This window comes from Xenopus tropicalis, chromosome 2 (genome assembly GCF_000004195.4).
Source record: "Xenopus tropicalis strain Nigerian chromosome 2, UCB_Xtro_10.0, whole genome shotgun sequence".
Classification (NCBI taxonomy): domain Eukaryota; kingdom Metazoa; phylum Chordata; class Amphibia; order Anura; family Pipidae; genus Xenopus; species Xenopus tropicalis.
In genome coordinates, this window is record NC_030678.2 from 41,459,124 (window position 1) to 41,486,135 (window position 27,012).

Sequence of the window (27,012 nt, forward strand, 5' to 3'; positions counted from 1 at the left end):
ATACTTAAAGTTTTGTCCCAAGATGCTGCTTCCTGTGGATGGGGCACTAGCAGATGCACGAGTGAGGAGAGCTGTATCTCCTTCTCATTTTTCCTCAGATGCAGTATTTTTGCCCATATTATCAACATAATTTGAGTATTTGTGTGGCATTGAGGCCTAGATCACACATATATGGGATAAGGTAAGTGGATTCTATTCTGGTGGCAACAGTTTCTGCTGTCTGTAAGAAGAAGCACAGCAGCTGCAGCAGAAGAATAAATAAAATAACTTATGTTTCTTAAGGTAGCCATGTACTGGCCAAGCCATTAAGGTATCCAACTTATCGCTACAGGCTGGATTGATTGTAAGTATACAACTGGCATATTTATGACTTTGAATCATTTGCCTTTATGTTCCCTTTGACCTTCAGCTGAAAAGGCAGGTTATCTAGTTGTCAGAGTCATTTACAGGGGTCTGTGTGTTTATTTCCCCTGGCCCCCCCACTGCCAGCTTATTATTTTATTACTCCCTAGGGCACCTGGCTGGCTAGGCCCTACACTGATATGCTGCATGACAAGAGAGCAGCAGAGGGCAGCAAAGGTGTCTCTATCAATCCATTAACTCTGGGAGACATGGGTTTCTGTGTGGCTGCAAATACTATGTATGAAACTAAAAACCAAAATATCACCCTTGCTGACACTTATGAAATGTCATTGCTTTCTATTGGAATCCAGAGGTCTTTGTACAAAAAGAGACAAGATATGGATATGGCATTACTTTATCATATTTTACCCAAGTTGACAATTTCTATTACAATAAAGTGTCTTTAGTAATATTTTAATTCTGTACTTGAAATAAATTTAAATATTAAAGATCACCACTTAAACATGTTTTACTAATGACAGAAATGTTATTCTAAGCATCTTTCCAATATAATAATATAAAATGTTCTGTGGTTTTAAAATTATTTGTAAATTGAATTGCTATTGAAAGCAGTATCTGTCTGTTCATATTGTCTGCATTCATGCAACAATGTTGCAAGCCGGCTGGTAAACAGACCTGGTTGTCTTTAAGGGCTGTGGCACTTGGGGAGATTAGTCGCCGCGCAACAAATCTCCCTTGTCGCGGACGACTAATCTCCCCAAAATTCCAATGTAAATCGCCGGTGGGATGGCATACGCAGCGCCGCGATAACCAAAGTTGCTGCAAATCGCCGCGTATGCCATCCCACCGGCGATTTACATTTTAGCCGGTGGAATGGCATTTCGGCAGATTAATCGCCCGCAACAAGGGAGATTTGTCGCACGGCGACTAATCTCCCCGTGTGCCACAGCCCTAAGGTGAAGACACACAGAGCTACTTAGTAGCAGCTACTCATGGCTACTAAATGCCGAAAAATTCCTTGCCATAGACATTACTGAGCATTGCCTCTGCTAAAACACATTTAAAGACAATTATCAGTAAATGATCAGCATTGTCTATTTTAGTAGCCGTGACAAATAGCTGCTTCTAGTAGCTCCATGTGTCTTCACCCTTAGCTTGTCACGGCTACTAAAATAGACAATAATTTCATTTATTTATATAGAGGTGCAGGGTAATTTTTCTGTGATATTATTATTATAATTCAAGAAATGAAATGGGGAGAACCCAGAAATGAGTTATGAGCACCCTGTCTGTACTCCCTATAATCTAGTTGCAAATATCAAATCATATACTGACGTGAAACTGTTGCAATACTTAAAAAAAGGGTAAATAAATCAGAAATGATATCATATTTATTCAGAAATGATATGTGGCTAGTACCCAATAACTCTATAAGACAGAAAGTTAGAAGAGATAATATTTACAGCACTGCATAAGTTCAGTATTTTGTGCTGTAGCCATTAGTACAGTGATCCCCTCCCCTCACACTGTTATGTATTACAGTATAATGGCTGGTGCCTGGGGATACAGACTTACCCAAACTCACAGGAGGGCTGTTTACCTGTTTCAGTCATTAGCATTGAGTATACAGCAGCCACACTGCATATGCTTTTAAATGGATGTTCAATTAATGATTTTTTTTTTTTAAAGCAGAGACAAGTGTTAATCCCCATACTGAGAAATCCATGAGCAAGAACAGATACAGCACGGCTGATCCAAAGTGAGAAAGGGGTTAAACGTCAACAAGAGCCTGTGTGTTCCGCCCACTCCCACAATCCCCCGGCTGGGAGAGGGAGATAGGGGAGGATGTGAGCGCAGCTGGGGACTGTGCAGAGCAGATTTGGGAGGAAGGCAGGAGACGGGAGCAGGGGCTGTGATTCCAGCAAGGAGACAGGGAAGTGGCACAGGAGGGAAGCACCACGGTACTCTCTCCATTTAGATACGTCAGGGCGGCAGTTAGGAGAAGCTGCATGTATGGCTGGCACTGAGTCTGTAAGAGGCAGCTGAACTACTGTGTGCAAACAGGTCCATCCGAGCTGTATATATGAGTGCAGTGTATTCGCACCCATCTTTATTCAGGGGACTGGGCTGCTGCTAGTAGGGAAGATATTAGGCACAGAGCTCCTTTCCCAGGCAAGTTGCAGGCAGGCACCTGTGTGTTCCAGACAGTCTGCCCCTATGTCAGACTGAGCCACAGCTTGCATCCGGCGAGTGTTCGGGAGAAGCCACACATCTGAGCAGATTATTGTGTGGCCCTGTGGGCTCCTGCTTGGGATCAGCATGAAGGATCGGACCAGGGAGCTACGTGCTGTGAGTATACGATTTACTGTAGGGGGGCGAGCAATCTGGCTGGTCAGCGACAAGGGCATCTGCCCAATGCATCGGGCTCTAAGGGGGTGAGGCAGTTCTGCTGCTGCCATCTGACAGGTTGGATAATATACTTGTTGCGTTAGTCTTGCTAATACTGGAGACTCTGCTTTTATATCGACTTCCTAAGGTATTCCGCCAGGGGGGCTGCACTGAGCATCCCTGCAGAAGGGCGTTATCTGTTAGACATGCAGCACTGAGGAGATTGCTGCCTCCGACACACCGTGGCTTTAATGGGCAGCTCAACAGATACAAACAAATGTGCTTTGCGTTCAAAATGACTTTATATCATGAGGCTCTTACACAGTAAATATATGAAAGTATGAACAGCTGCAAACTTTTCCCTTTTTCTTGATATAAGAATTATGCTGGGTATGTGTATTCTGTATAATAAACATATTCCATAATATACAATTCCCATTGAAGGGGTAGCTGAATTTTCTTGACTTAAAACCTTTTGGTTATATGTCTTTAATCCTGTCCGTGCCAATACAGGAATCTCAAAGTACATCTCTTTGGCTGCTCGGAACTTGTCCCTGAATCCCTGTTTTCCATTAACACTGGGTGCCTGATCCTTCAGAGCAGGCATTATTCACTTAGCAGACTGACCATGATAAAAAATAACGTAGTATAGTGCAGACTTGAAATTGTGCTGCAAAAGTATATTTCTTTGCTCTTGGTCCCTAACTGGCTGTAGAATATAATGGAGGGTGGAGCACTAGTCCTACACTAGGTCCCTGGTCTTGTTTTGCCTGTGGCATTCTGCCTTCTGCAAACATAGGAAAAACACACATTAGCTTAGACTCATAGAAGGTCTTACGATTCCCTGGATGTGCCATTGCTGACATCCATTAGTTATATCCTTAAATAGAGTAGATGTAGGGACAATATGCTTTAGGCATATAGAAGAAAAAACATTTAAGGAACCACACAGGAAGTCCCACCCACCAATTATCACAGTGAAGTTTGTTAACCCTTACTTTTTTTTTCAGTAAGTCCATTTTTCTTTGCTTCTGTGAAAATGTATACAGCAATAATGTGCAATAGTCCATCTTATGTGCTGCCTACATATAAAAGATTTTCTAAACATATCTAGAAATGCAACATGTAAGCATAGTCTTTTGATTATAGAGTGCAGGTTTTTAGTAGTTCATAACAGTACATACAACTAGGAACTGCTTATTTTGAGAGCCTCCTTGCTCATTTTAAGGGCACCTGCCCCTTTTGTGATGTCAGAGATGGGGTGGGGCAGGTGTGGGTCTATAAATTGCCATGGCAAGTTGGAATTGGGTGGGCTATGGTCAAGTGTGGGTCACTGCACATCACTTGAAGGCAGACCTCAAAATCTGTGGAAAAAAGGAAAAGATTAAGTTATGTATCATGAAAAGGGCATTAAAATCCAATAATTATTTGTGCCTAGTGGAGACCCAGTATTCATTCTTTTTATCCAATAGGCTACCTTTTATGATAGAGATTTTTAATATCCCCTCTTCATTTTGTTAATATTACCTTCTTCAATACCAGAAAATTTAATTGGCTCAAATTATGCCCAAGGCATAATTTGTTACCTTGAAGCTCTTTTATGCATTCCTTAACAACTTTGCTAATTTGTACAATATATGCTAGTCCTCATGGGCATATAAATATATATATATATGGCATATTTGGAGTCACAAGTTGCATAATCTTGTAGTTTTATTGGTACACTTTTCTTGGGATGGGAGAATATCTCCCTGTATAATAGATGAGCAGCAAATCTAATTTAAACATGGGTACTTGGGTGTACTGAAAAAGCTTGTATCTCTTTTATTGAATATCCAAGGGGTGTACAATGTCGCCATAAGATCATGCTCTGGTTTAGCAGAACAGGGTTGGTTTAGCTAAAGGAAAGGATTACCTTATTGACCATCTTGCTACAAAATGGGCCCTTATTGCTTAACAATTTTTCCAATATGATCACTGTGTTTACCAAATTTTGATCCAAAGCTACCCTATCCATAGGACTACTTACTTTAACATGTAGCTGTTCTGATTCCTTTCACATGCTTCCTTTATAATAGGGGACAGTTTATTCCTATTGTAACTACTATATACACGTTTTTTGTCAGACGTTCTACAGAGGTATTAATTTGTCCTGTGTTGGAGGACATCTGTTGGCCACAGATGTAGGTATATATTTTATTGTTGTAGAATTATGGAAGCTATATGGAATAAGTAGTGTATTGCACTCTGTGGGTTTCAAATACATTGCTGTTGTAATTTGTTGGTTGTGGATACTGATATTTACATCTAGAAAAGTGGCAGAAATTTTACTGGTGAATTTAATGGTGTGGTGCTTCTGATTAGCTTCATCAGTCATTTAAACAAATTCAGTTTCTGTCCCTTTCCATATTACCAGTTGATCATCCACAAATATTCAGTACCTTATGATACAATTGTCCTATGGCTTTATACAAATATATACAAACATGTTGGCAAATGATAAGATGACCACTGCCCAAACTGAAGTTTTTGCAGCACCATAGATAGTCAATCAGTATATGAGATGCTGCTATATGTCTCTTTCTAGTAAAGCTTCTTGATACTGTCTGTACCCTCTTTTTACAGTATAGATATGTATATAGAGTTTGTATGGCTGCACTAAATAAGTAGAGGTCACCCTGTGGCAGTTTAGTATGTTGTAATTTACACAGTAAATCAGTGGTGTCTCTGAGACATGTAGGCGTGCTAGAGACTATTGGTTGAAGGTAGCTGTCAACCAATTTTGATAAGGGCTTAATGGACAAGTCAACCCCAAAAATATTTTTTTTCCTAATAAAAGAAAACTTAATTCTAAGCAACTTTGCAATGTACATTCATTAAATATTTGTAATGGTTTTTGAGTTATTTCTCTATATAATTGCTATTAGAAGTAGTACTTGCCTGTCCTTTCTATTCTCTGCCCTGGCGGCTCTGGCATTTGAAACAATCTAACACAAACAGCACATTTTACAGACTTGTCTTGCTGGAGGAGCCTGGCACTTGCAACATGGTTTAAGGGGTGTGACAGACTGACAAATCTCCCTTGTCGCAGGCGACTAATCTCCCGATATGCCATCGGAAAAATGTGGCCAGTGGGATGGCATATCAGGGAGATTAGTCGCCTACGACAAGGGAGATTATTTGCGGGCGACTAATCTCCCCGTCTGCCATGGCCCTAAAAAGTAACAACCAGGAGTTCAGCAAATGCTTCATTTACAAATAAAAAAAGCACTAATAATTTTTAATAAACTGATATTGGAAAGTTGCTTAGAATTAAGTTTTCTTTTTTAGGCAAAACATTTTTTTGGGGGTTGACATGTCCTTTAAGTATTTATCCATTACCTCATATAATAGGGCTCCCCAAAGGATTCAATAATGGTGGATTTCTGTACTGGTGCCTTATTATTATCTGCACTATCCCCTGAGAGCCCCGTTCTAAAAAATGGCTTGGAGGAGGCGAGGAACTCCGTCGCTTTTGGCAGTTGTTGCACTTGTCTGTCCACTGAGCATAGGGAACTGTAGTCGCGGATGTGGTTTCTGCCAAGGGCTGGGCAGTCCAGTACAGGACCTCCCCGTGGAGCACTGCCAGTAGCATCCCTTTTCCATGGTGTAGTCCTTCCTGCTGCTGCCTGTTGCAGGCCTCCTGCTATGCGTGTAGTAAGTAGTCATGTGTGTCTTGTTCAAAAGTAGGTGCTTTTGTTGAAAAAAAAAAATGTAATTACAAAAAAATAAAAAAGAATTAAAATTGAAACACAGGTAGCTGCAAGTTCCTTACTTAGCAGAGTCCCAGACCATGCAGTTTCATCAGTACTGCCAAAGCATGGTGGGATTTTCTGATGAATAAATCAGTGCATATCTAGAATATAAACTCATATAACTCATAGAATATAAACTAGTTATAGCTAGAATATAAACTCAATTCTAGCTATAACTATAAATAAACTGTAAATTACTATAACTATATAATATATAGCTATATATAAATATAATTGTAAGTTATAAGAGGTTAATGATGGAATTGTAATACTTTTTGTTATGGAGACCAAATTGCATATTTGATAGATGTTAGTAATATTTGTACAATATTTCTATATCACATGAGCTGGAAATGTTTTCAAGTATACTTACCTGTATTGTGCCTTCTCTGGTTATAGCATTGTTTGCTCTACAGTATAGTTTGTATTCCTCTTTCCATATGTTTCCCCTGACTGAGGTATGGCATTGTGCACAAGAGTCAATAATATAATATTTCAAATGTGTACTGTAATTTGCTGTTGTAACAAAAAGGGGGGGGGGGGGCATATGAAATCCCGTCAAGACCACAGCTGCTGAACAGTTGAACATTTTTATTTTATGACCCTCTTTCTCATCTGAGCACTTTCTGGAAGTGTCTGGAGAAAGGGTGATGTAGTTGAACTAAATAAAGATCATTGTTGGTTTATTTGTACACTTAATGAGGCAACAGATTCAGCAAGAGGCATCTATGGTAAACCTTACCCCAGGTGTCTGTTTCAGTGTACAGGTATAGGACCCATTATCCAGAATGCTCGGGACCTGGGGTTTTCCGATCAAGGGGTCTTTCCGTAATTCAGATCTCCTACCTTAAGTCTGCTAAAAAAATTATTTAAACAGTAATTAAACCCAATTGGATTGATTTGGCTCCAATAAGGAATAATTATATCTTAGTTGGAATCACGAAGGTACTGTTTTATTATTGCAGAGATAAAGGAAACCATTTTTAAAAATGTGAATTATTTAATTAAAATGGAGTCTATGGGAGATGACCTCGGAACTTTCTGGATAATGGGTTTCCGGATAAGGTGTCCAGTACTGTACCAGGTATTCAGTAGCGCCGTAAGGAGTTACACTGCACCCTGAACCCTACCACACTGAATTCCCTGCAGACCTACCTCCTACTATGGCGTGGAGTCCAAAAAAGAGATTAAGCACAAATCCCCTCCTTTTTATACACTAGGCAACCAAAAACGAATGTAATACTCCTGGGCCAATGGGAAATTCTTCCCTCCTACAGAGCATAGGTTTCTGACAGGGGCTTGCTGAGCAATAGGGGAAAGTTATCCCTGTGGGTCCCCTACACAATTATTATAATAGGTTTGTATCCTAGAGATTCATGTTCATTTGCTGTTCAGGGAGTATAAGCCCAATTTCAAGCCGTAATGATCAGGGTCTTCTTTAACTCTTGCATATGCCAGTATGTTTATGTACTCTTCTGTTATTCTTATTATTAACTAGTAGCTACAAGTGTCAGCATATTCTCTGTAAAAGTTTTTTTCTGTGTCATGTGTGCACCTGGTGCATTTTTATTTGAAAAAGAGCAGCCCCAACCCAGGCTAGAAAGCTGTTTTAGTCACTGGTGGGTACCTAAAAATGGAACTCCTAGGTACATTTCAGCCCAGTCATTTCTTTGCCTGAGGAAGTGGCAGTAAGCCACGAAACGCGTCAGGCTGATGGTGTAGTTTTGCTATGATTTTAATGGAGACAACAAATAAAGAATATAATTTTTACTGAAAAGCAATCCTGGCGTGCTCCATCCAACAACATACTTTCTTTGCCTGAATACTGTAAGGCTCAGTCCCAGACCAGAGTTGATTTGGCCAGTCTTATTCAATGTAATTGAATGACAGTTGGGTATAGTCAGTCAAAATCATTAATCAGACTTCAGTTATCGATAAAACTACAAATGTAAATGAGGTAAAATGTATTGTTCTATTTATTATATTTTTATTGGGTTACGATATGTAAAATCTAATATTATTAATTCTAAATTAATCTTTTAATTCTAATGCCAGCGTTTCCTAACTTTTTCACAGTTGACACAAATTATTTTGGAATCCGCTTTTATTATCCAAAAATTGGTTATGAAATGGTTCTTGTTATAACAACTATTTTCTCACATAGGAGAAAACGTTACTGCATTCAACAGTTGCATAGAGACAGCATGGTGGCCCACTTCTGGATTCCCATTAATTGGATTACATGCAATGATATCAGCACACTAGATGCAGTCATACATAAATTATTTGAGCAATAAAGAGGACCATAATCCACCTCCAAAATGTTTTGCTTTCCCACTGAACGTAACAACAGTAGATGCAGCTCCTACATCTACTGGCTGCATCTGTATCCTATAGCAAGTGCAAAAGCATGGAAAACTACAGTCCATGTACCATGTTGACTGTAGATAAGACTTTACAGTGAATCCGAATGCCATTAAACAACCCCGTGCTAAAATGCATTTAATAGCTGTCTTTATGCTTGGAATTTAGCTTTGCTGATGGTTAATATGTTGTAGAATCTTTGGCTATGTTGCACTTTGGCATACCACTTGTGTGTAAAGGTCTGCGCAAGACATGTCTATCCTCAGTCCTATATATTACAAGCACCATCATCTTTAGCTTAGCGGCTGCTATCAAATAGTATGATGACTTTTTTTTATGGCTGTGTTTGGTGTGTTGACAGCTAAGGCAGAAATGTATGCACATTGTTTGGAACAACAATACTGCTAGTATCTGGATTTTAATTGTCTACAAACATATCTGCCAGCATGCTTTCAAATCCCGTGCCTTGTTGAATATTAGCACCAGAGGCGTATTTATAATAAGGCCTCTGCCTAGGGCAGCAAGTTTTGGGGGGCGGCCCTTAGGTGCCTATTTTAAGTTAAAAACCCCCCAACCACTGCCACGGATTTTCATAGGAAATCCCGTGGCGGAGCTGGGGGGTGAGGGGGAGTTGCAGGCTTTGTGGAAGTGACGGCACGCACACTGCATGTGATTTCACTTCCGTGACGTTGATTTGTTTAGTTCTGATCCAGATCACTTGAAAATTCAGGGACTGTCTAAAAAAATCCATCCAATTTACTTTATATGCAATCAGTGCAGCTCACGTGCAAGTGTAGGTGAGGGAATGCTCTCAATCTATCCATTTCTGCATTCATCTTACTGGATTGTCTGGAGTTAATGGAACGCCCATTTGCCATTTCTACTGTCATTATACTGCTACATCTGGTGTTATACTGATTATCCATTTCCTGTAGTAATTATACTGGCACGTTTGGGGTTAATATGCTCATTATCCATTTGTGTAGTAATTATACTGGCACGTCTGGGGTATGTTGTGGTAAAATGGGCGTGGTATTTAAGGGTGTGTTCACAAAGTTGACGTGACGAAAAATTTTCACAGTGCATGGCGGGTTTTTCATGGTTTATATTCTCTACTTAAACAGCCCCCCTAGTTATACAATTATGTAAGTTGTGAGCGACTTTATGGGCTTTGCCAATAAATTGATTTTCTGCAATCTTGACACCTAGTTATTGTATACAGGCTCAATGTTAGAAAAACAGGTTGTTTTTGCTTGATTACTTTTCCCCTCCCTCCACCAAAATTTTTTCTTTGACCATGGTCAGGGCACGGCTTTCAAATATGGCACCCTAGGACCTGTGCGTAGCTTAACACTTTCTGGGGAGCATCGCCACGGATTTCTGTAGGATATCAGACGACGGGGGGGGGGGGGGGGGGGTTAGGAGGGCTGCAGGATTTGTGGAAGCGATGACACCACTTCCACGACATCAGTGCGTGTTTATGAGCACAACTGGGAGCACTCATTTTATTAGCATTTAGAGTCTCCGAAGAGTTAAGTCTCCCCTTTCACTGCTACCTATGCTCCAGGCAAACTATTTCCCATAGATTATTACTGTGAGAGGTGGACAGGAGCATTTTGACCTCTACTTGCCATAAGGAGAAAAACAGCAGCGGTCAAAACACCCTGCTCCTATGAGACATCAGCCTAAGGGAAAGGAAGATTATCAGGAAGAGAGAGAGACAGATATGTCTCTAAATCAGTCTGCTTTTTGGTTGGTAAAGTTACTGAGAATAGCAAAGAAATGATTTCTCGCTAAACACAACTCAGTTCCCATGGAAGTTAGCACTCGCCAGCAGAACTCTTAGGGGCACATTTACTAATCCACGAACGTCCGAAAAGCGCTCGAATGCGTTTTTTCCGTAATGATCGGTATTTTGCGACTTTTTCGCGAAATTGACGCAAATTTTTCGAGCTCAATACGAAAAAGTCGCGACAATTCACGAAAGTCATAATGGCTATGAAAAAGTTGCGACAATTCACGAAATTTGTAATGGCTATAAAAAAGTCGCGACAATTCGCGCAAGTCGTAGCGGCTACGAAAAAGTCGCGACGGTGACAAAAAAAAATCGAAAAAAATACGAAAAAGTCGCAAAATGTTCGTTTCCAATCCGATTTTTTCCCATTCGGGATTCGGATTCGTGGATTAGTAAATCAGCCCCTTAGGGTTGACATTATTTTGTTTTTGCATATTCATAATCATTGTTTGAACTCTAAATGAAACATTAGTTGTTGGTATTGTAATGGAAACACAACACTTGATTCCAGTATGTTAGAGAGCCTTTTATTCTTTAGTGTGGGCTTTTAGGGCTGTGACAGACGGGGAGATAGTTGCCGCGAGACAAATCTCCCTTGTCACGGGCGACTAATCTCCCAGAAAAGCCATCCCACTGGCTAGAATGTAAATCGCCGGTGGGATGGCATACGTAGTTCCAAAATCGTCAAAGTTTCCTCTCAAGTCAACTTGGCAAATTGCCGCGCCGCGTATGTCATCCCACCAGCGATTTACATTCTAGCCGGTGTGATTCCATTTTGGGGAGATTTGTTGCGCGACGACTAATCTCCCAGTCTGTCACAGCCCTTAGAGGGCCTTATTCTTTAGTGTGTAGTTGGAGTCAGGAGATTTTTGGACAGAATGCTGGTTTATTTGCTGGTGGGAGTGTTCAGAGACTGATGTATTTTGATGGGGAAACATAGGAGACATGACACATTTACTGGGAGCTTTTACTTGGCAACAGATTAAACTGCTCTCTTTCTATTTTTGTGTTGTCTTATACAAACTCAAAGAATGAAAACATCATTTTGCTTCTTTATAGATCCCTGGTAAAGCCTTTCCTTGAGTATGCATTGAGAGGCCCCCCCTTGAGATTAGAGGGACATAACTTTCATTTGAAGCAGTGTAGGTGGTTTTCATGGTGAGGGCAGTGAATTTGTGGAATGCCCTGCTGGGAGATGTTGTGTTGGCAGATTCTATTAATGCCTTTGAGAGTGGCTTGGATGACCTCTTGGACAATTATAATAGCCAAGGCTATTATGATCCAAAGATCTACAGTTAGTCAGGGGCGCTGCTGCCATGAGGTGAGTTGAGAAACTTGCCTCAGGCTTCAGCGCCCAGCAAGTTACCGGGGGTGGCAAAAAACCCTCAACGCGGGCAACAGACTTACAATTTTTCCTTTATTTGGGTGTAGTTCCTCTTCAGCTGTCATACTGCTCATTAGCGTCAACATGACCTAGGCCAAAGTCATACCTGGCATGGGGTCCTCTTCTCTCCAGCGCCATTTCGTAGGCAGGCCAAAAAAAGCAGAGCCGCTCTCATTTGTAGCTGCACTGACAGGAACAGGTCTGGGGGCACCTAATACTCGAAGTGCACAAGACAGTGTGCAATTTACCTTAATCTTAAACTCTTGAAATCCTAGGCCTTGCGATATCTATTTCTTTCAGCCTTCTGGAGCACTGTTATAAACTATAATCAATACTGGGCTTTATTTGCTAATGCAGTAGCGTAATTATTATAAAAATCTACTTAGCTGAGGGCAAGGGCTCACTTCCTCCAGCTGTCCATGAGCAATACAAAATATTTATTTATGTTTACTAGTCAAGCAAACTAGCTACATATTTCCTTTAAGGTAGAAATTGTTAGAAAGTACTCTTTTTTTTTTTTTTTTTTTTTTTTTTTTTTTTTTTATGCGATATCAGACTTCAGTTTTCATATGCGATAGTTAAGTCTCTGTTTGACAACTTATTTCATGGTTTCTGGGGAGAAATGTAAACACAGCACAAATGCCTCGATTCTATTTTTCTCTGAATCTGTAAATAGTGACTCATAGGAAAGATTCATTAAAATGTTTATGCCAAGATATTTTTAAGCAGTTTTTAGTTCTGTCTTCAACAAAAAGGAAATATAATGTTTATATCTGTATCAAATATCTCCTTATATCCAGAATTCATTTCAGGATTTGGCTGGAACATTAGCAGATTTCGTTTTGGGTGAATCTTCAAAACTAACAATTTTATTGAGGGGGAATTTTGCAAAGATGCAAATTATGTTCTGTATTTTGATGACTATTGTGTATAGTATGGTGTTTGGACAGAATAAACAATAATGGATTTCTTTTTTCAATAAATTTCAGTTACACAAGCTTCACAATTGCAGTGTCATTGTAGTATTTTTACTTGCTTAAGCACATCTTTTATTCTGTTTGTACATTTATTGCAGCATTTACACACCTTGGCGAGAATTATCAAGATTTTTTTTATTTTTCTGTACATAGGAAATGTTGAAGAACTTTTGCTCAATTTTTTTTTTTGTCACTTTAATTTCATATGGTATGACAGCGCCCAATATATTCTTCTCAAATTTCACAAGGTTCACACAGACCTTAATGGTAAATTTACTTGAGAATACGTGAAGTGATTAAAAGATTTCCATTTAAAAGAATGCTGAAATACCCGCTGCTTTGAATGGTTTGATTTTGGTAGGTTTAAACTTCCTTAATTTTAGTTGATAACATTTTTATTGAGAAATAAAATTAGATAAAAATTTTGGCCTGGAGAAAACCTTTTTTTTTGTCAAGAATGAATGAAATTTTTGACCTTTTGATAAATGCGCTTCATGGAGTTGTATCTTAGAAAGAATTGCAGCAGAAAAGTATGAAGCATTGCTTTTATTGAATGTTCAAATAACAGATTATATTTAAAATGATGTTGCCTATGGAGCTCTCTGTGGGCCATAAAAATGTATTGAAATGCCACAGTCAGCCTGCTGGCCCCCACATGCTCCAATTTTCTCATGGTGCAACAAATCGATCCTATCAGTCTTGGGTTTAAAGCAAGTTTAAGTGGTTTGCAGTAGAGAAAAATAATGGTGGGATTTTATAGCAGGCTAAAACCTTGTCTTAATAACTATATAAAAAGTAAAGCAGAATCTGGAGTTTGTAAAACTGATTAAACATCCACAGAACTTCCCTATTAAAGGAAATTGCTGGGGGGCTGGAAGGTTTTATAGATTATTAGATGTAAAATGATTTTTGTTTTATATCAAGTTGCCTTAGAGCTCAGACAGCATCTGACGAAACAAAAGACAGAACTTTGAGCATATCCATCAACTGTCATGTAGCAGCTCTTCCAAGGCTGGCTGGGGCGATGCATCACAGCCTGCGGATTTGGGGGTGATTCACTGTGCAATAAAACAGCCAACCTGAAAATTACTGTCAAATCTATTTGCTCAGTCAGTGTCAGCTCCTGCCGACTTCACATAGACTTTGTCCCAGTGGTGATGCTAATTGCAATTGAATTGTCTGGTTTCACTGAAGAATTTTAGATGAGGCATATTCTTTTTAGCCATGCAAATAACCACACTTACGTAACATTTTTAATAAAAGAATACTCTTCCATTTTTCCTGAATTCTGTCCCTACAGCCCTGTTTAACAGCTTGCAAAATGCAGGTTCATTAAAGTTGTTCTGTCTGTTATTACGTTTGGTACTTAGCCCATAAGGCATTTGGATGTGATTTCTCTAGCAGTCTGGTTTTTCCAAATGCAAAAACCAGGAGAAAAATATTTTCATTAAAAACAAACATTCAAAGATTGTAATATAATATAATTCAAACATTAGTAAGCAAAGGAAAACATTATATATGCTTTATTTATATAGAATATAACCTATTCCTCAAAGATATAGAACTACAAATGATTTTCTTCAGTCCATAGGTCAGGGGAGCTGTTTTTGGGGTGTGTGCGCGAGGAAACCCAAAGAATACAAATAGGGTTATTTACTTACACTCTAGGTCATAGCTGTAAGGGGCTGTTAGGCACAAGGCAGTCTTGTCCTTACTGTATGCCAGCACTCCCTAATTCCCACCATTCAAACATGCAGGATAGATGGTGGAAGAAGAGGGGGGCCTACCTTCTTTGCCCCTCAAGGATACAAAGGGGCTGATTCATCAAAGGTTGTTAACGCTTATCGCATAGTTTTTTGCATTAAAAAGTGTGCGATAATTAAGTACCGATTCATCAGTCATTTTGCATGCGGTACTACTCATATCGCATGCGCAAAAAAACGCATTAACGCTAAGTGATATTTGCATCACATTGCGGTAATTAGCGAATAGAAATAATATTAACACATGATTCACAAACACATATGAAGAGTTAAAAGCATAAAATATGGCGATAATTACTGTGAAACTTAACGCCTCCCAGGAGTAGGCGTTATTAAACAACATTGCAGCTGGTGATTGTCTGTGGTGACAAGATGGAGTTTGCGGTCGGATTTTTTCAAGTATGTTATCTTCCTAACATCCCCCAGTTTTCAGGGAAAAGGGAATTTTTAAGAACAGTAGTTTTCAGAAAGTAACTGCTACGTGCGAAATAGTGTGCGCTAATATCGTGTGCTATGAAATAACACATAAATATATTGCAGGGTTTAAAATAATGTTAATGAAGACAATAGCATCGCTTCTTAATTCAGACAAGTGTCCTTTTAGTGAATCGATCGTTAACTCACAAAATATAAGAAGTGATAATATTTTTAACCCATTCTAAAAATAACACTCGTTTTTTAGGACTTTAGTGAATCGGCCCCAAAGTATAGGAAGGGCTTTAAACATGCACCTATACTAGGTACATCTTTGTGTATGTACAGTGAAACCTTAATTTTTAGATACCCTGATACACTGTTCTTTTGTGATCCTACAGATATAAAATATATAATTGATTTCCCTGATTTTAAAAATTCCCAGATTTTACATCATGGAAGGGCCTCCCAAAATATTATGTGAGACAGAGCAGATTTGGAGAAGAACAGGGCTGTGTATATTTTGGCTGTAAAGCCTGTGCACATCCTGGCATTGGTGGGCCATCATCTGTGATAACGTGATGGAGATAGGTGTGAGCTGTCTGTCTAGGGAGGGGGAACCAGGAAGTGAGGGAGAAGATTGTGCAATTTTGAGAGAGAGAGAGAGAGAGAACAGCTATAATAATTTAAGTTATATAGCTGCCTTTTTCCTGGAATCAATTGCCCTAACAGTGGCCAGGCATAATCCATGAGCAGGTTACCTATACAATACATACAGACTAGCAGTGGACAAGTCTGTTCTGGTTTCGGAAGAATGAATTGAATTGAATTTGTTTGTTGCATGCACTGTGTAAAGCTGAAAGTGCCTTGTTTTGTGATAGACCCTGCTGTAAATAAAACACAGGGGAATGCTTGATTTAAGTTACATTGGGGTTCTTTGTCTCTACTACGTTTGCCATTTGAGTAAATTCCTACAATATTTATCCCTTATTTATTTAGCTCCGACATGTAAAGGTCCCTTTTACATTTACATAGTCCATTAGGGTCAAATTCATCTGCATTCCATTAACCGACTTGAATGTTTTTGGAATGTGGGGAATGACTGAGAAAACCTTTCCCTGTCAGAATAGTAACTCAAGGTGAGTGATTCATGGCATCAGTACTAACCAAATTAAGGATTTGTGTGTGTTCTGTATTATGCCACTTTTAATATTACTTTAAGGGCTCTGGCGCAAAGACTCGCGAGTCTTTTTCGGCGTTTTCCGGAAATCGCCCCGTCGCGTCTGCCATCCCGCCGGCGACTTACATGTTCGCCGGTGGGATGGCAGGGGTAGGCAACTCGGGGAGATTAGTCGCCCGCGAACAGGGAGTTAATCGCGGGCGACTAATCTCCCCCGTGTGCCAGAGCCCTAAAGTTGAAAAGGGCTGGGTAGGAGTCCCTGTTTGGAGAGTAGTAGTCATCACCAAGCCTTGTGATTAGTTAGAAGTAGTGCAGGTTCCCCAATGGCCACTTTCCATCGGCATATCCTGGTACAGAACAACAGGAACAGCACCTCTTGTCTTTGTAGATTAAAATGCCTTTATTATCAGCTTGATAAAAGGTCTTATGTGACCTGAAACGTTGCTGCTGTTGTTGTTGTTTGCCCCAAAAAACTTTGCAATAAAGGCATTTTAATCTACAAAGACAAGAGGTGCTGTTCCTGTTCTTCTGTACCAGGAGTCCCTGTTTGCCAGGTCTCTACAAAGATTTTCTGTGGCCGGGGAAGGGGTGGTCTCAGCACATAGTTACGCCATTGCCCCTAAGGAAATCAGAATGCTGTGATGGGGAACTGCTTTTGTGAAAACAGTGAACACAGTGCTTTACAGAGATGATACATTCACATTAGTCACTGCTTACATGGGATAGGTGGACTGAGATTGTCACAGTGTGGGAAACAGGTCAATGACATTAGGGTGCAGGAAATAGGCAGATCAGGAAGATTGTAAGTAGTTTAGACAGGAATGAAAGTAGGGTTCTAAACAGGGTTTAGTGGCAAAAAGCTTTAGTGAGAGAAGGAAAAGATGGACAGATATACATCTACCAGAAACTGCATTGCTGGTAAATTTGTAATACTAGCCCTGTCTCTAGTAGCTAGTGCTAGTCAGTGGCTGGCAAGGCTGCTCAAATACTGGCCTGGCGCCCAACCCTATTTATAAGTGCAATTTTAACTTTCATATTTTGTGCTCATTGGCATAACTAGGGGCTGACTGGGCGGGTGCAGACTTGGTGTGAAGTGGTCATGGTGATGTAGAAGTCAATGGGAGTAGTCCTAGGAATTTTCTTTTCAGTCCTTTTACTTCGAGATATTTGATTTTTCCTTATATTTTTAGGGAGCTATTAAGGTGATGTAAAGTTCACTTTTTTAAGGTATTCACGTTTTATGTCCATGTTTTTTTAATAAACAAGGAAACATTCATGATTTAAAAATGTGTGTTTAGTAATTATGAATTTTGATCTGCCTCCTTGTGATACAACAGACCTAGGACTAATCATTCACTATGGAACACATATGTAAGTGTTTGTTAGTAGTATATTATGTGCATAAATGTGTCTGTAGATTAGCTGTCACAAATGTTGTCACTAATTTTTATGGTAAAATACCATGAACGGTTGGGCAGTGTATGGCTACCTTTAGACTTCCCTGAACTCAATTTGTGCACTGAGCACCTCATTTGACTGGCCCATTCAAAGGACCAAAACATTTTTTATGTGAATAAATTCCTTGTGTGCTTTTAACATGATTCTTTTCTGACTTTTCAGACCCTGGTCAGTCTGTGTGACTAGACCCTGGTCAGTCTGGCATTCTGTCTCTGAAGCCATTTGAAGAAGCCCAGCACTAGAAATGGTAATGGGCAAATGGGCTGATACTTGGGAATGGTACCATGATTTATTGGTGCTTCAGGGAAATACAGTATTTAAAACCCAAACTAAACAAGCTACAGGTTCTGTTCTTTTACCTTTAGGATGAAGGCTTGACTTTCCCCAGTTTCTATTGTTCAGTGACATTTTTCTTCCCTGTGATGGTGAATATTGCAATCTTGCACTTACTAATATAGACACCAATGTGCATACAAAACAACCTACAGAAAGAGCCTGGCCTTTTTTTTGCCCAGCCAATATTTCTGTGCCAAGGGGCTTTCTCCTTTTTTCAGAGTCGGAGACAATATTCTCTTTTATTTCCTTTTGCTCAAGAATTCAAAAATTACCGTTCATGCATGCCTTGAGATAAAAATTGTGCAAATATGCACTAAATTACAAGTTTTTACACAAGACTCTATTCCCCATAATTGAGTGTGCTCATCTTACAGGGAACATTGCACAGAGGAACAATTATTTTCACTCCTTCTTACATATGTAATTACAATGCTTACCCTCCCCCCAATTCCCATTCTTTTGCAATATTTATAGTTAGGTCTCTGCCCCTCCCTCCCTTATTCTAGCCAGCTGCTAGTCATAGTTAATATGCAAACAAGGCCCCTGAATGCTTTCCCTGGAGTCACTAGTGCCCAGTATTGCTTAAATTCATTCATTCAACTTTTATTTTCTGTATTTTAAAATGTATTCTCCCATTACTGTGTCTTATGTGCATAATTATTAGATTTTCTTGCTAGATTCTAAATCTCACTCAGACACCATCTTTTCTTAAAGCCCTTGACACATGAGACGTAAGCACAGCATTGGCCATCTAAGGCTGGTAGGAGATCAGCTGCAGGGAGTACATACTCAATCTTAGTCTAATCACTCACCTTACAAGGATTTATCGGGCAAAGGCTGCATTTCTTTTCATTTCATCACTTGGCTGTAAATGCTGCACAAAATAACCTGACATTCCAATCAATATATTTATAGCTCGGCTTGTTTTCTCTCCTGTGCCCTGATTTCCTGTTCCAACTCCCTGCTGAAGGCAAACTGCATTCCTAATGGTATGTGGTTTGCAGTATTCGCATTGGCTTCTATGAAAGGCTGTGGTGTTAATAACGCTAATTGAATCTGGTATTCAGTATCTTCATCTAACTTCATTAGCAGCACTGTTCACTAGACTGTTCTGTTGGTTCTGTAATGATAACTATAGGTCAACAGGAGATGTACTGAAATCAGCAGTGGCAGCACTGAATGTTGGAGGGACTAAGGGCAAGACATTGTTTTGCGCCCCCTGCCTCCATTGTCCATTAGAAAATGAAGCCTGTAGGCCCCAGTACCATTGCAGAATATCTATCCTTACAAACCAAGGTTTTGTTTGGGGATATATATATATATTATAACCCCCCCCCCCAACATTTCATGATGTTCTGCCATTTTTTATTCCTTTTAGACTTTAGTTGTGAGAGAGTTGCAGACCCCTTACCCTTTAGCCAGCTTGGTGCCAAACAAAACCTGTGGGAACATATCACTGATCAACGCAGAGAGTTTTGAGCTGAGAATAAGTGAATATATCATTCCTGTTTTATATATTTTTTTTTAAAAAGCAATCCACCTTGATGGTAGAACACTCACCTCTAGCATAGAAAAGAAAATGAAATTCAAGAGCACCATTATAATGAGTAATAAGGCAAGAAGACAACTCCTACAATGTACAATCTCCTACTTGATTACACTGGTAACAGAAGTGATTAAAAAAGCTGCACAAGCTGAGCTGCTCAGATTGCTTCTCAATGTGCCTACTGTAAGCGGAGACTCCATAGCACACATTTCCCTAAACAACAATTCATAAGTAACAAATCTGCTAAATGCCTTCGCCCCACCCAGAATCCTCCATGCTGCTGCTCTCATTTCTTTTGACAAATCAGAGTATAAAGAGAATACCAGCTTTTGTGCAGAGCTGTGTGTTTAATTTAACATGAATTTCTAAGTTTAGCACAAGCAGCTACATCATGTCAACTCACACAGATTTTTGGAAGTCACCATGTTTCACCCACCCCTGGGTGGTCTACAGTAGTCTCTTACTCCCTGTGAGTTGCATCCAATGTATTTTTAACCCCCTTGATTAAAAAGCATTGAAACAAGTTATAAAGGAAATATATAGGGAATAATGTTCCCCCTATTGTAAAATATAAGGATATTTTAAGATACAGAGGAGTTCCATGACCATATGAAGTCTAGGGGGCGATTTACTAATCCACGAACAGATCGAAAGCGCCCTAACGCGTTTTTTTCGTAATGATCGGTATTTTGCGATTTTTTTCGTCGCCGTCACGACTTTTTCGTAGCCGTCGCGAAAAAATCGTACTGTCGCGCCGAGTACGAAAGTTTCGGATTCATTCAAGCTTCAGTATCATGACTTTCCTTGGGCCAGGTTGGAGCTGCAGAGTGCCATTGAGTCCTATGGGAGGCTTCCAAAATCATGCAGAAAAAAAATCAAGTCGGAAAGGTTTGCCCACCGTTTACGAGCGATCAATACGAAAAAGTTGCGACAATTCAGGAAAAAGTCGCAACGGCGACGAAAAAAATCGCAAAAGATACGACAAAGCCATAAAATGTTTGTTTCCAATCTGATTTTTTCCCATTCGGGATTCGGATTAGTAAATTAGCCCCTAATTGTTTTATGCAGGTCATGGAATTTCAAGGGTGACTTCTAATATCTAACACAGTGCAGTCAATATTTTTTTTTCTCGGCTAATGGCCAACTTTGTTTTTTTCCTTAACTGGTGACATCACTAAGCACTGTTTATAAGGATATCATTTAAAGGCTATATTTCCAAATATATAGTAGAACCCTGATTCTATGTTACTATGAACAGTGTATATTCTAGAAAAACTTAAAATTGAGGGAAAAAAACAGCACTTGCCTGTGTGGGATTGCAAAAAAAAACATTAATTCCAGGAAAACTTTTAATCCGGGTAAGTAAATTTGTGGTTTTACTGTACCTCAGAAACAGAGATTGAAACACCATTGGGGATGATGCTATGGGAGACACACCTCAAGGATACATTGATATATGCAAGTTTCCTTGGCTCTGCTGGTTATTTACATTTTTCCAGAATATACTGTAAAAGCTATTTTAGATGTGACACAATTCATTTGAAAAACCAGCCATGGCCACTCCTTTTTATTAAGGTCATCCTGTGTCTGTTAACATTTGGCACTTAAGTGAATAAAGCTTTTTTTATTATTCTGGGAGCTTTAATTCATTTTGATCAATTCAATTGATTTTCATCTATTTACTTGTACTAAGGAACATTTTGTTTTTTTTATTACATTACTGGCTTGCCTGCACTTTCCCTGGGCACCATGCACACACATAAATGGTAGGGAAAGGGCCAAACTGGTGGTCAGTTCCTGGATATAGGAAAGGACATTCTGTGAGTGTGTTATGTTCTTGCATATGGATGCGTCAGCCTCGATGTCTTGGGCTGTAGTGCCTGACAAGTACCTCCAAATTCATCAGTAAATATATATATTAGTAAATACAGGTATAGGACCCATTATCCAGAATGCACGGGACCAAGGGTATTCCAGATAAGGGATCTCAATACCTTAAGTCTACTAAAAAATCAATAAAAGATTAATTAAACACAATAGGATTGTTTTGCATCCAATAAGGATTATTTATATCTTAGTTGGGATCAATTACAAGGTACTGTTTTATTTCTACAGAGAAAAAGGAAATCAGTTTTAAAATTCTGAATTATTTGATTAAAATGGAGTCTATGGGAGATGGGCTTTCCGTAATTTGGAGCTTTCTGGATAACGGGTTTCCAGATAAGGGGTCCAATACCTGTATTGCCCTTACATCCTATCCCTTGAGGGCCGTGTGCTATCTCAGAGATCACATGACCAGAAATAATGCAGCTCTAACTGTAACAGGAAGTAGTGTGGAAGCAAAAGGCAGAACTCTGTCCATTAACTGGCTGATGGGGCCTAGCATGTATGTGTGCCTTGGCTTGTTTGTGTGCACCGTGAATCCTGTGATCCCAGGAGGCGGCCCTTAATTCTTAAAATGGCAATTTTCTATTTAGGAGTACCCAATAGCACATACTACTAAAAGTAAAAGTATGTTTTTTATGAAAATGGTTTATTTAGATGATGGTTTTACATATAAGCTACATTGTTTGGGGGTATAGTTTCCCTTTAATCTCATTCACAGTTCCTATGACTTTATTTTTAGAAACATTTTTTTCCTGGTTTTTAAGCTACCAAGTGAGATTCAAGTTTTATCATAGAAAATGCTTTACTATTCGTTTGTTCGGGGGCTCACAGTTCTTCCCACTACAAATCTATAAAAGAAGCTAATCTATACTTCAATTAGTTCTTGCACTCACCAAATTAGGTTGTAGGTTCAGGTGCTTATGCCCCAGACCCTTCGCTTATCATTTTTTTCGTTCCTTGTTTTGAAGAATATATGCCAGTATGTAAATAAAAAATTCAGGATGTTCATGCACTGCTTCCTTCTATTGGCCGGATGCAACTGTATCATAATTTTTGGTTAGATTTTCTTTCTAGCAGTGGTTCCAACATTGAGGTGCCAGTCCCTTTGGGGCTTTGAACTGTGGTTGGGGTTCACATGAAGGCCTGTTAGAGGGAGATTTGAGGAAAAAGTTCTCATCTATTGAAGCACTGAGTTTTGATTGATGATATTTTTAAATGGACCCTTCTCTTGAGGCAGTTGTGTGCTATAATGGAATATTTTTAATATTTTGAGTCTGCCTGGCATATTTGCTGGTGTTGAGCATGCGAGTGATGTGTGCATCCAGTTCTTTCAGTGAAAGTATGCTGCGCCCATTGACGCCGGGCACTGAGGGAACCCTGGAGATACCACCTAGTCAGGAAGCGTGCGGAGCCTGATTCTCAGTGGAAGGCAGGAAGCAGAGCACAACTATAGGGAAGTGCAAGGAGCTCATTTTGAAGCAAGTACATGTAATGAAAATGGTTTTACACTCAACTGACTGGGGAAATGTGCAAGTTGCCCACTGCATTTGCGGTTAAAAATGAGCCCCATTGCCATGAAAAGTAGTTTGACCCTTGACCTTATTTTAAATATTAAAAAAAAAGCTATGCAAAAATCTTCAGATATTTTTTACTTCAGATATATCATATATACTTGTTCCAAATTACCTGTTATCTATTATTGCTACAAGAAATAGCTTTATAAATAATACATGAGCACATTCATTTCAGTGTATGATTTGTTTTTCAGTAAAAGAGTGAAGCTACTGTATATAAATATGTATTTGTGTATGTATGTGTGCACAAATAACACCCCATTTTTACAGTCAGTGTGTAAGACGGATCCTGCCATGCTCGAATTCAGCTAGAGTAAAATTCAGAAGTAGGTCAGAGGCTGCTTTTGTCTTGGAAGCCAGAAGAGGCCATGGTGGTTTGCTCAGATCCTGCAGGCTTCTACGGAATCAGGCAGCTATCCTGTTGCACTCTGGGGGAAGCACAATCACTGCTAAAACAGAGGAACAGATGGGCATTAAAAAGACAAGATTCCATGATTGTTGGGTATGGAATGAACTGTAAATTAGGAAACTTGAGATTTCCCTAGTGGTACAAAATTGGATTAGCTATCGGATTTAATGTTATATATACCTGCCAAGGCAGTTTATCATTTTCTTCTTCCTCAGTGAATACAGTAGATCTGAATTGCAGCAGCCCAATTTTACATGCTTGGTGTTTGGAAAGGGATTCTGCACAGATTTACAAATCTCTAATGTTAAGGCGTTTCAAGCTGTTTAAAGGACAACTGAAGTTCATCAAATAATTGGGCAAGTAATGCTACGCTTTATGTTTTAAACTTATGTACCAGCCCAAGGTCTTTGCAACCCTTTAACAGTGAAGAACTGTCCCTCCAAAAATGCCCCTATGTTTCCCCTATCTTCTGTTCTACTGCACATGATTTGGCATATTGTCAGTTTGAGCTTAGGAAACACAGTATAATATGTAACCTCACTTTTCTCCTTTAGATGGTTTCTAACTGCTGTAAGCTTAGAGCACACTGAGCATGTGCAGTGCCATCTGCACTCAAACAAGGCCTAACAAGTTCTAAGACAGGGAGCGTCTGCAGATAACTTTGAAGATATGTATCATTACTTTTTTAGGGCTGCTGAACCTCTGAACTGAAATTTCAGTATATAAAATATCCATATATGTGTGTCTATTGCTGTGTGCTGTGGCTCAGTGTGTATTTATGGAGCTAAATGTGCATTATATACCTGGCTGTGAGTGCATGTATGTATTAATGTTGCATTAACAAAGGATTCTGCCTATGCAAGTAAAAAAAATATATTATTCAGGAACGGATTTAATTGAGAAAGACCGATAGAATGATTAGAAATGCACATAGCAACCACTATTTTTCCACCAAGTGGATGTACTGTTAAGGCATAACTGCAATCAATATGACTTAAACACTTTAATAATGAATTAGGATTTTATTTTAAATATTATTTAGTATTCTTGCACAATAAAATAGAGTTTTTGCTTGTAAAAGTAACTCCTCCGTATAATTAAACAAGCAGTTTTTTAATTTTCTTTTTTTATCGCACAATTTGGCTTTAAAATTAAAGGCCTAACTTGTTGCTCTAATGAGGAAAAATATGGCTGCTAACTGTACTGAAATGAATAAACACTACTTTTGTATATAAAGCTGGAATGCAGTCATCCGGGGGCAATAATAAAAATGATCCATTTTTCCCTACATTCCCCATGCAATGAGAAGTATTTTCGTGGCTTATAGATTGGCTTTACTAATTGCATTAATTACTCAAGCCTCTGTAAGCTACTTAATTCACTAATAACTGGAAAGATTCTTATCCCATTACACTCATACCAGACACTGCCTGAGATGAACAGAATGAGGTCAGGGCCAGTGACTGTTAAACTGCACGAAATGTAATATTAACGTTCTGCTCATTTATTTTTGCATTATTAAAATTATCCATGATATTGCCTGTCCATTTTAGTATTACTAAGTCAATATAGATTAAATGTTGGGTTTTACTTTTTGGATTGGATGACCTTTGCATTTAGGCTTGTTATTCCTGGCTTAGTTAGTCCTTATTAAGTCGATGGGTATTCTTTAAATGTATAGGTATGGGATCTGATATCCAGATACCGTTATCCAGAAATCTCTGCCTTATGGGGTTATGCTGGCTCTGACATAGATACAGCATTTTGTATACAAAATAACTTTAAAACTTTGAAAAACACAAAAAAAGCATACTTTGGATTGCAAGTAGAGACAGGCTGTGGTTCGGACTATTAAAATGTCTACCTACTGATGTGGCCAGTTTGTTATTGTTTATTGTAAACCAGTGGTGAGTGATCTTTTTTTTCTAAAGCTTTGTCTAGTTTCTCCAGCGTAAATGCCTCCTGTTGACACTTTGTGCATCTAATTGCAAAAACCACACTGCTGGATCAGCAAGTGTAGAGGCCATAAACATAGTATTCCTCTAGTGTGCCAGGAATTGGCACTTTATCTGAGGAGAGGATGTGTGGGCATGTACTGCATCTTTTCCTTCACATGAAAGGGTTCCATTGCTAGTGGGTCCTGAAAGGGAACCTTATATAATAAGTCTCCTTATGTTTGGAGTTTATCTAAATGCTAGATGAGGTGGATCCAGAAATATAATTATTAGCCTTTCATATTTTTGTAGTGTGCCTTGTAGATCCCTGGCTATTTTTCTGAGGGCCTTTAGCTTTTGTGTGTTCTTTTAGCATTTGGTTTTCTGGTGACCTTGCTGGCTCTGTGTGGCCATCTGCTGTATGTACCATTCCTGGCCAAATGAGAAATAATTTTATGTAAATCCAATCAGGCTTAAGACAGTATCTTTGACAGAGGCTACAACCTAAGGATTGTAGACCGCAATATACACCAATGCCACCAAGATCGCCAGAAACCAACTGCTAAAAAAACCTTAAGGCTAATACCACACAGGGCTGATTCTGGGCCTGATAAATGCAGGGCAAGAATCGGTCCCTGCACTGGAATTGCCACTGCCATCTACTCCAGCTGTTGTCCTTCATTCTGTGTTCATTTTGATACCCCACATTATTGGGATAGGGGATTAGATTAACTGCTAGATATGTGTATTATGGAGTGGCAACATTAGTTTTTCATTCTGAAGAGTTGATGCAAGGGAAGTGGCAGATGACCTGAGTTCTTCATGTCTTGGGAGTCTGAATGTATCTGTTGTGTTTGCAGTTACCTGCCTGTAATTAGTGTCTGCCTGTACTGGTACATTCTCTCAGAGCACCTGCACTAGGAAGGCCATTGGAGTGAGGGCAGGGGGAACATGTACCAGATGTTCCTAGGGACAGATGGCGTTTCATTTTCTAGGCAGTCTTAACTAACACATAGCTTTTCAACAGGCTTAACTGTTTGACAGCCACTGCTCTCCAGTTTCTTTGTGTGGCACACATCTTAGCCATGATTTTTCAGCCTCTGGCTTAGAAAGAAAGGTTTCTTTAGAGTCTGGTAAATAAGAGACTATAGAATTTTGCTAGGATTTAGAGATGATTACAGTGTGGTGAGATTTTCAGTGCTGACAACATCTTGGTCTGTTTTGTTCCAGTGACTCACGAATCTTAACAAGCTTTCCCCCATTCTACAGCTCTGTAGTGTCTGTCAGTCGTGAGAAGGATGGCAAACAATGGGTATGATTTGTTAATATGTGCCAGCCAGAACCTAACCCATATTTATACAGACAGGTGTGCTGTAAATAATTGGCCACATGTTGCAGATAATGATCATCTCAGCTGCCGTCAGTGGCATCACAAGATATTGTAGG

At 39.3% G+C, this 27,012-nt stretch overlaps 1 protein-coding gene across 3 annotated transcripts in view; it reads left to right on the top strand.

The window, feature by feature from the left end:
* The first annotated feature begins 2,174 nt into the window (after positions 1–2,174).
* Positions 2,175–27,012, top strand: part of stx1a (syntaxin 1A) — a 91,376-nt gene continuing 66,538 nt past the window's right edge. For 2 of the 3 annotated variants that reach the window (XR_001169885.3, XR_001169884.3), the window contains exon 1: positions 2,175–2,712. Coding sequence is in view for 1 of the 3 variants with exons in the window: in NM_001078723.1 (NP_001072191.1) it covers positions 2,683–2,712 (30 nt within the window). In the remaining 2 variants the exon portion in view is untranslated. The remainder of the gene's footprint in view (positions 2,713–27,012) is intronic. The other variant, NM_001078723.1, reaches the window with a different exon arrangement.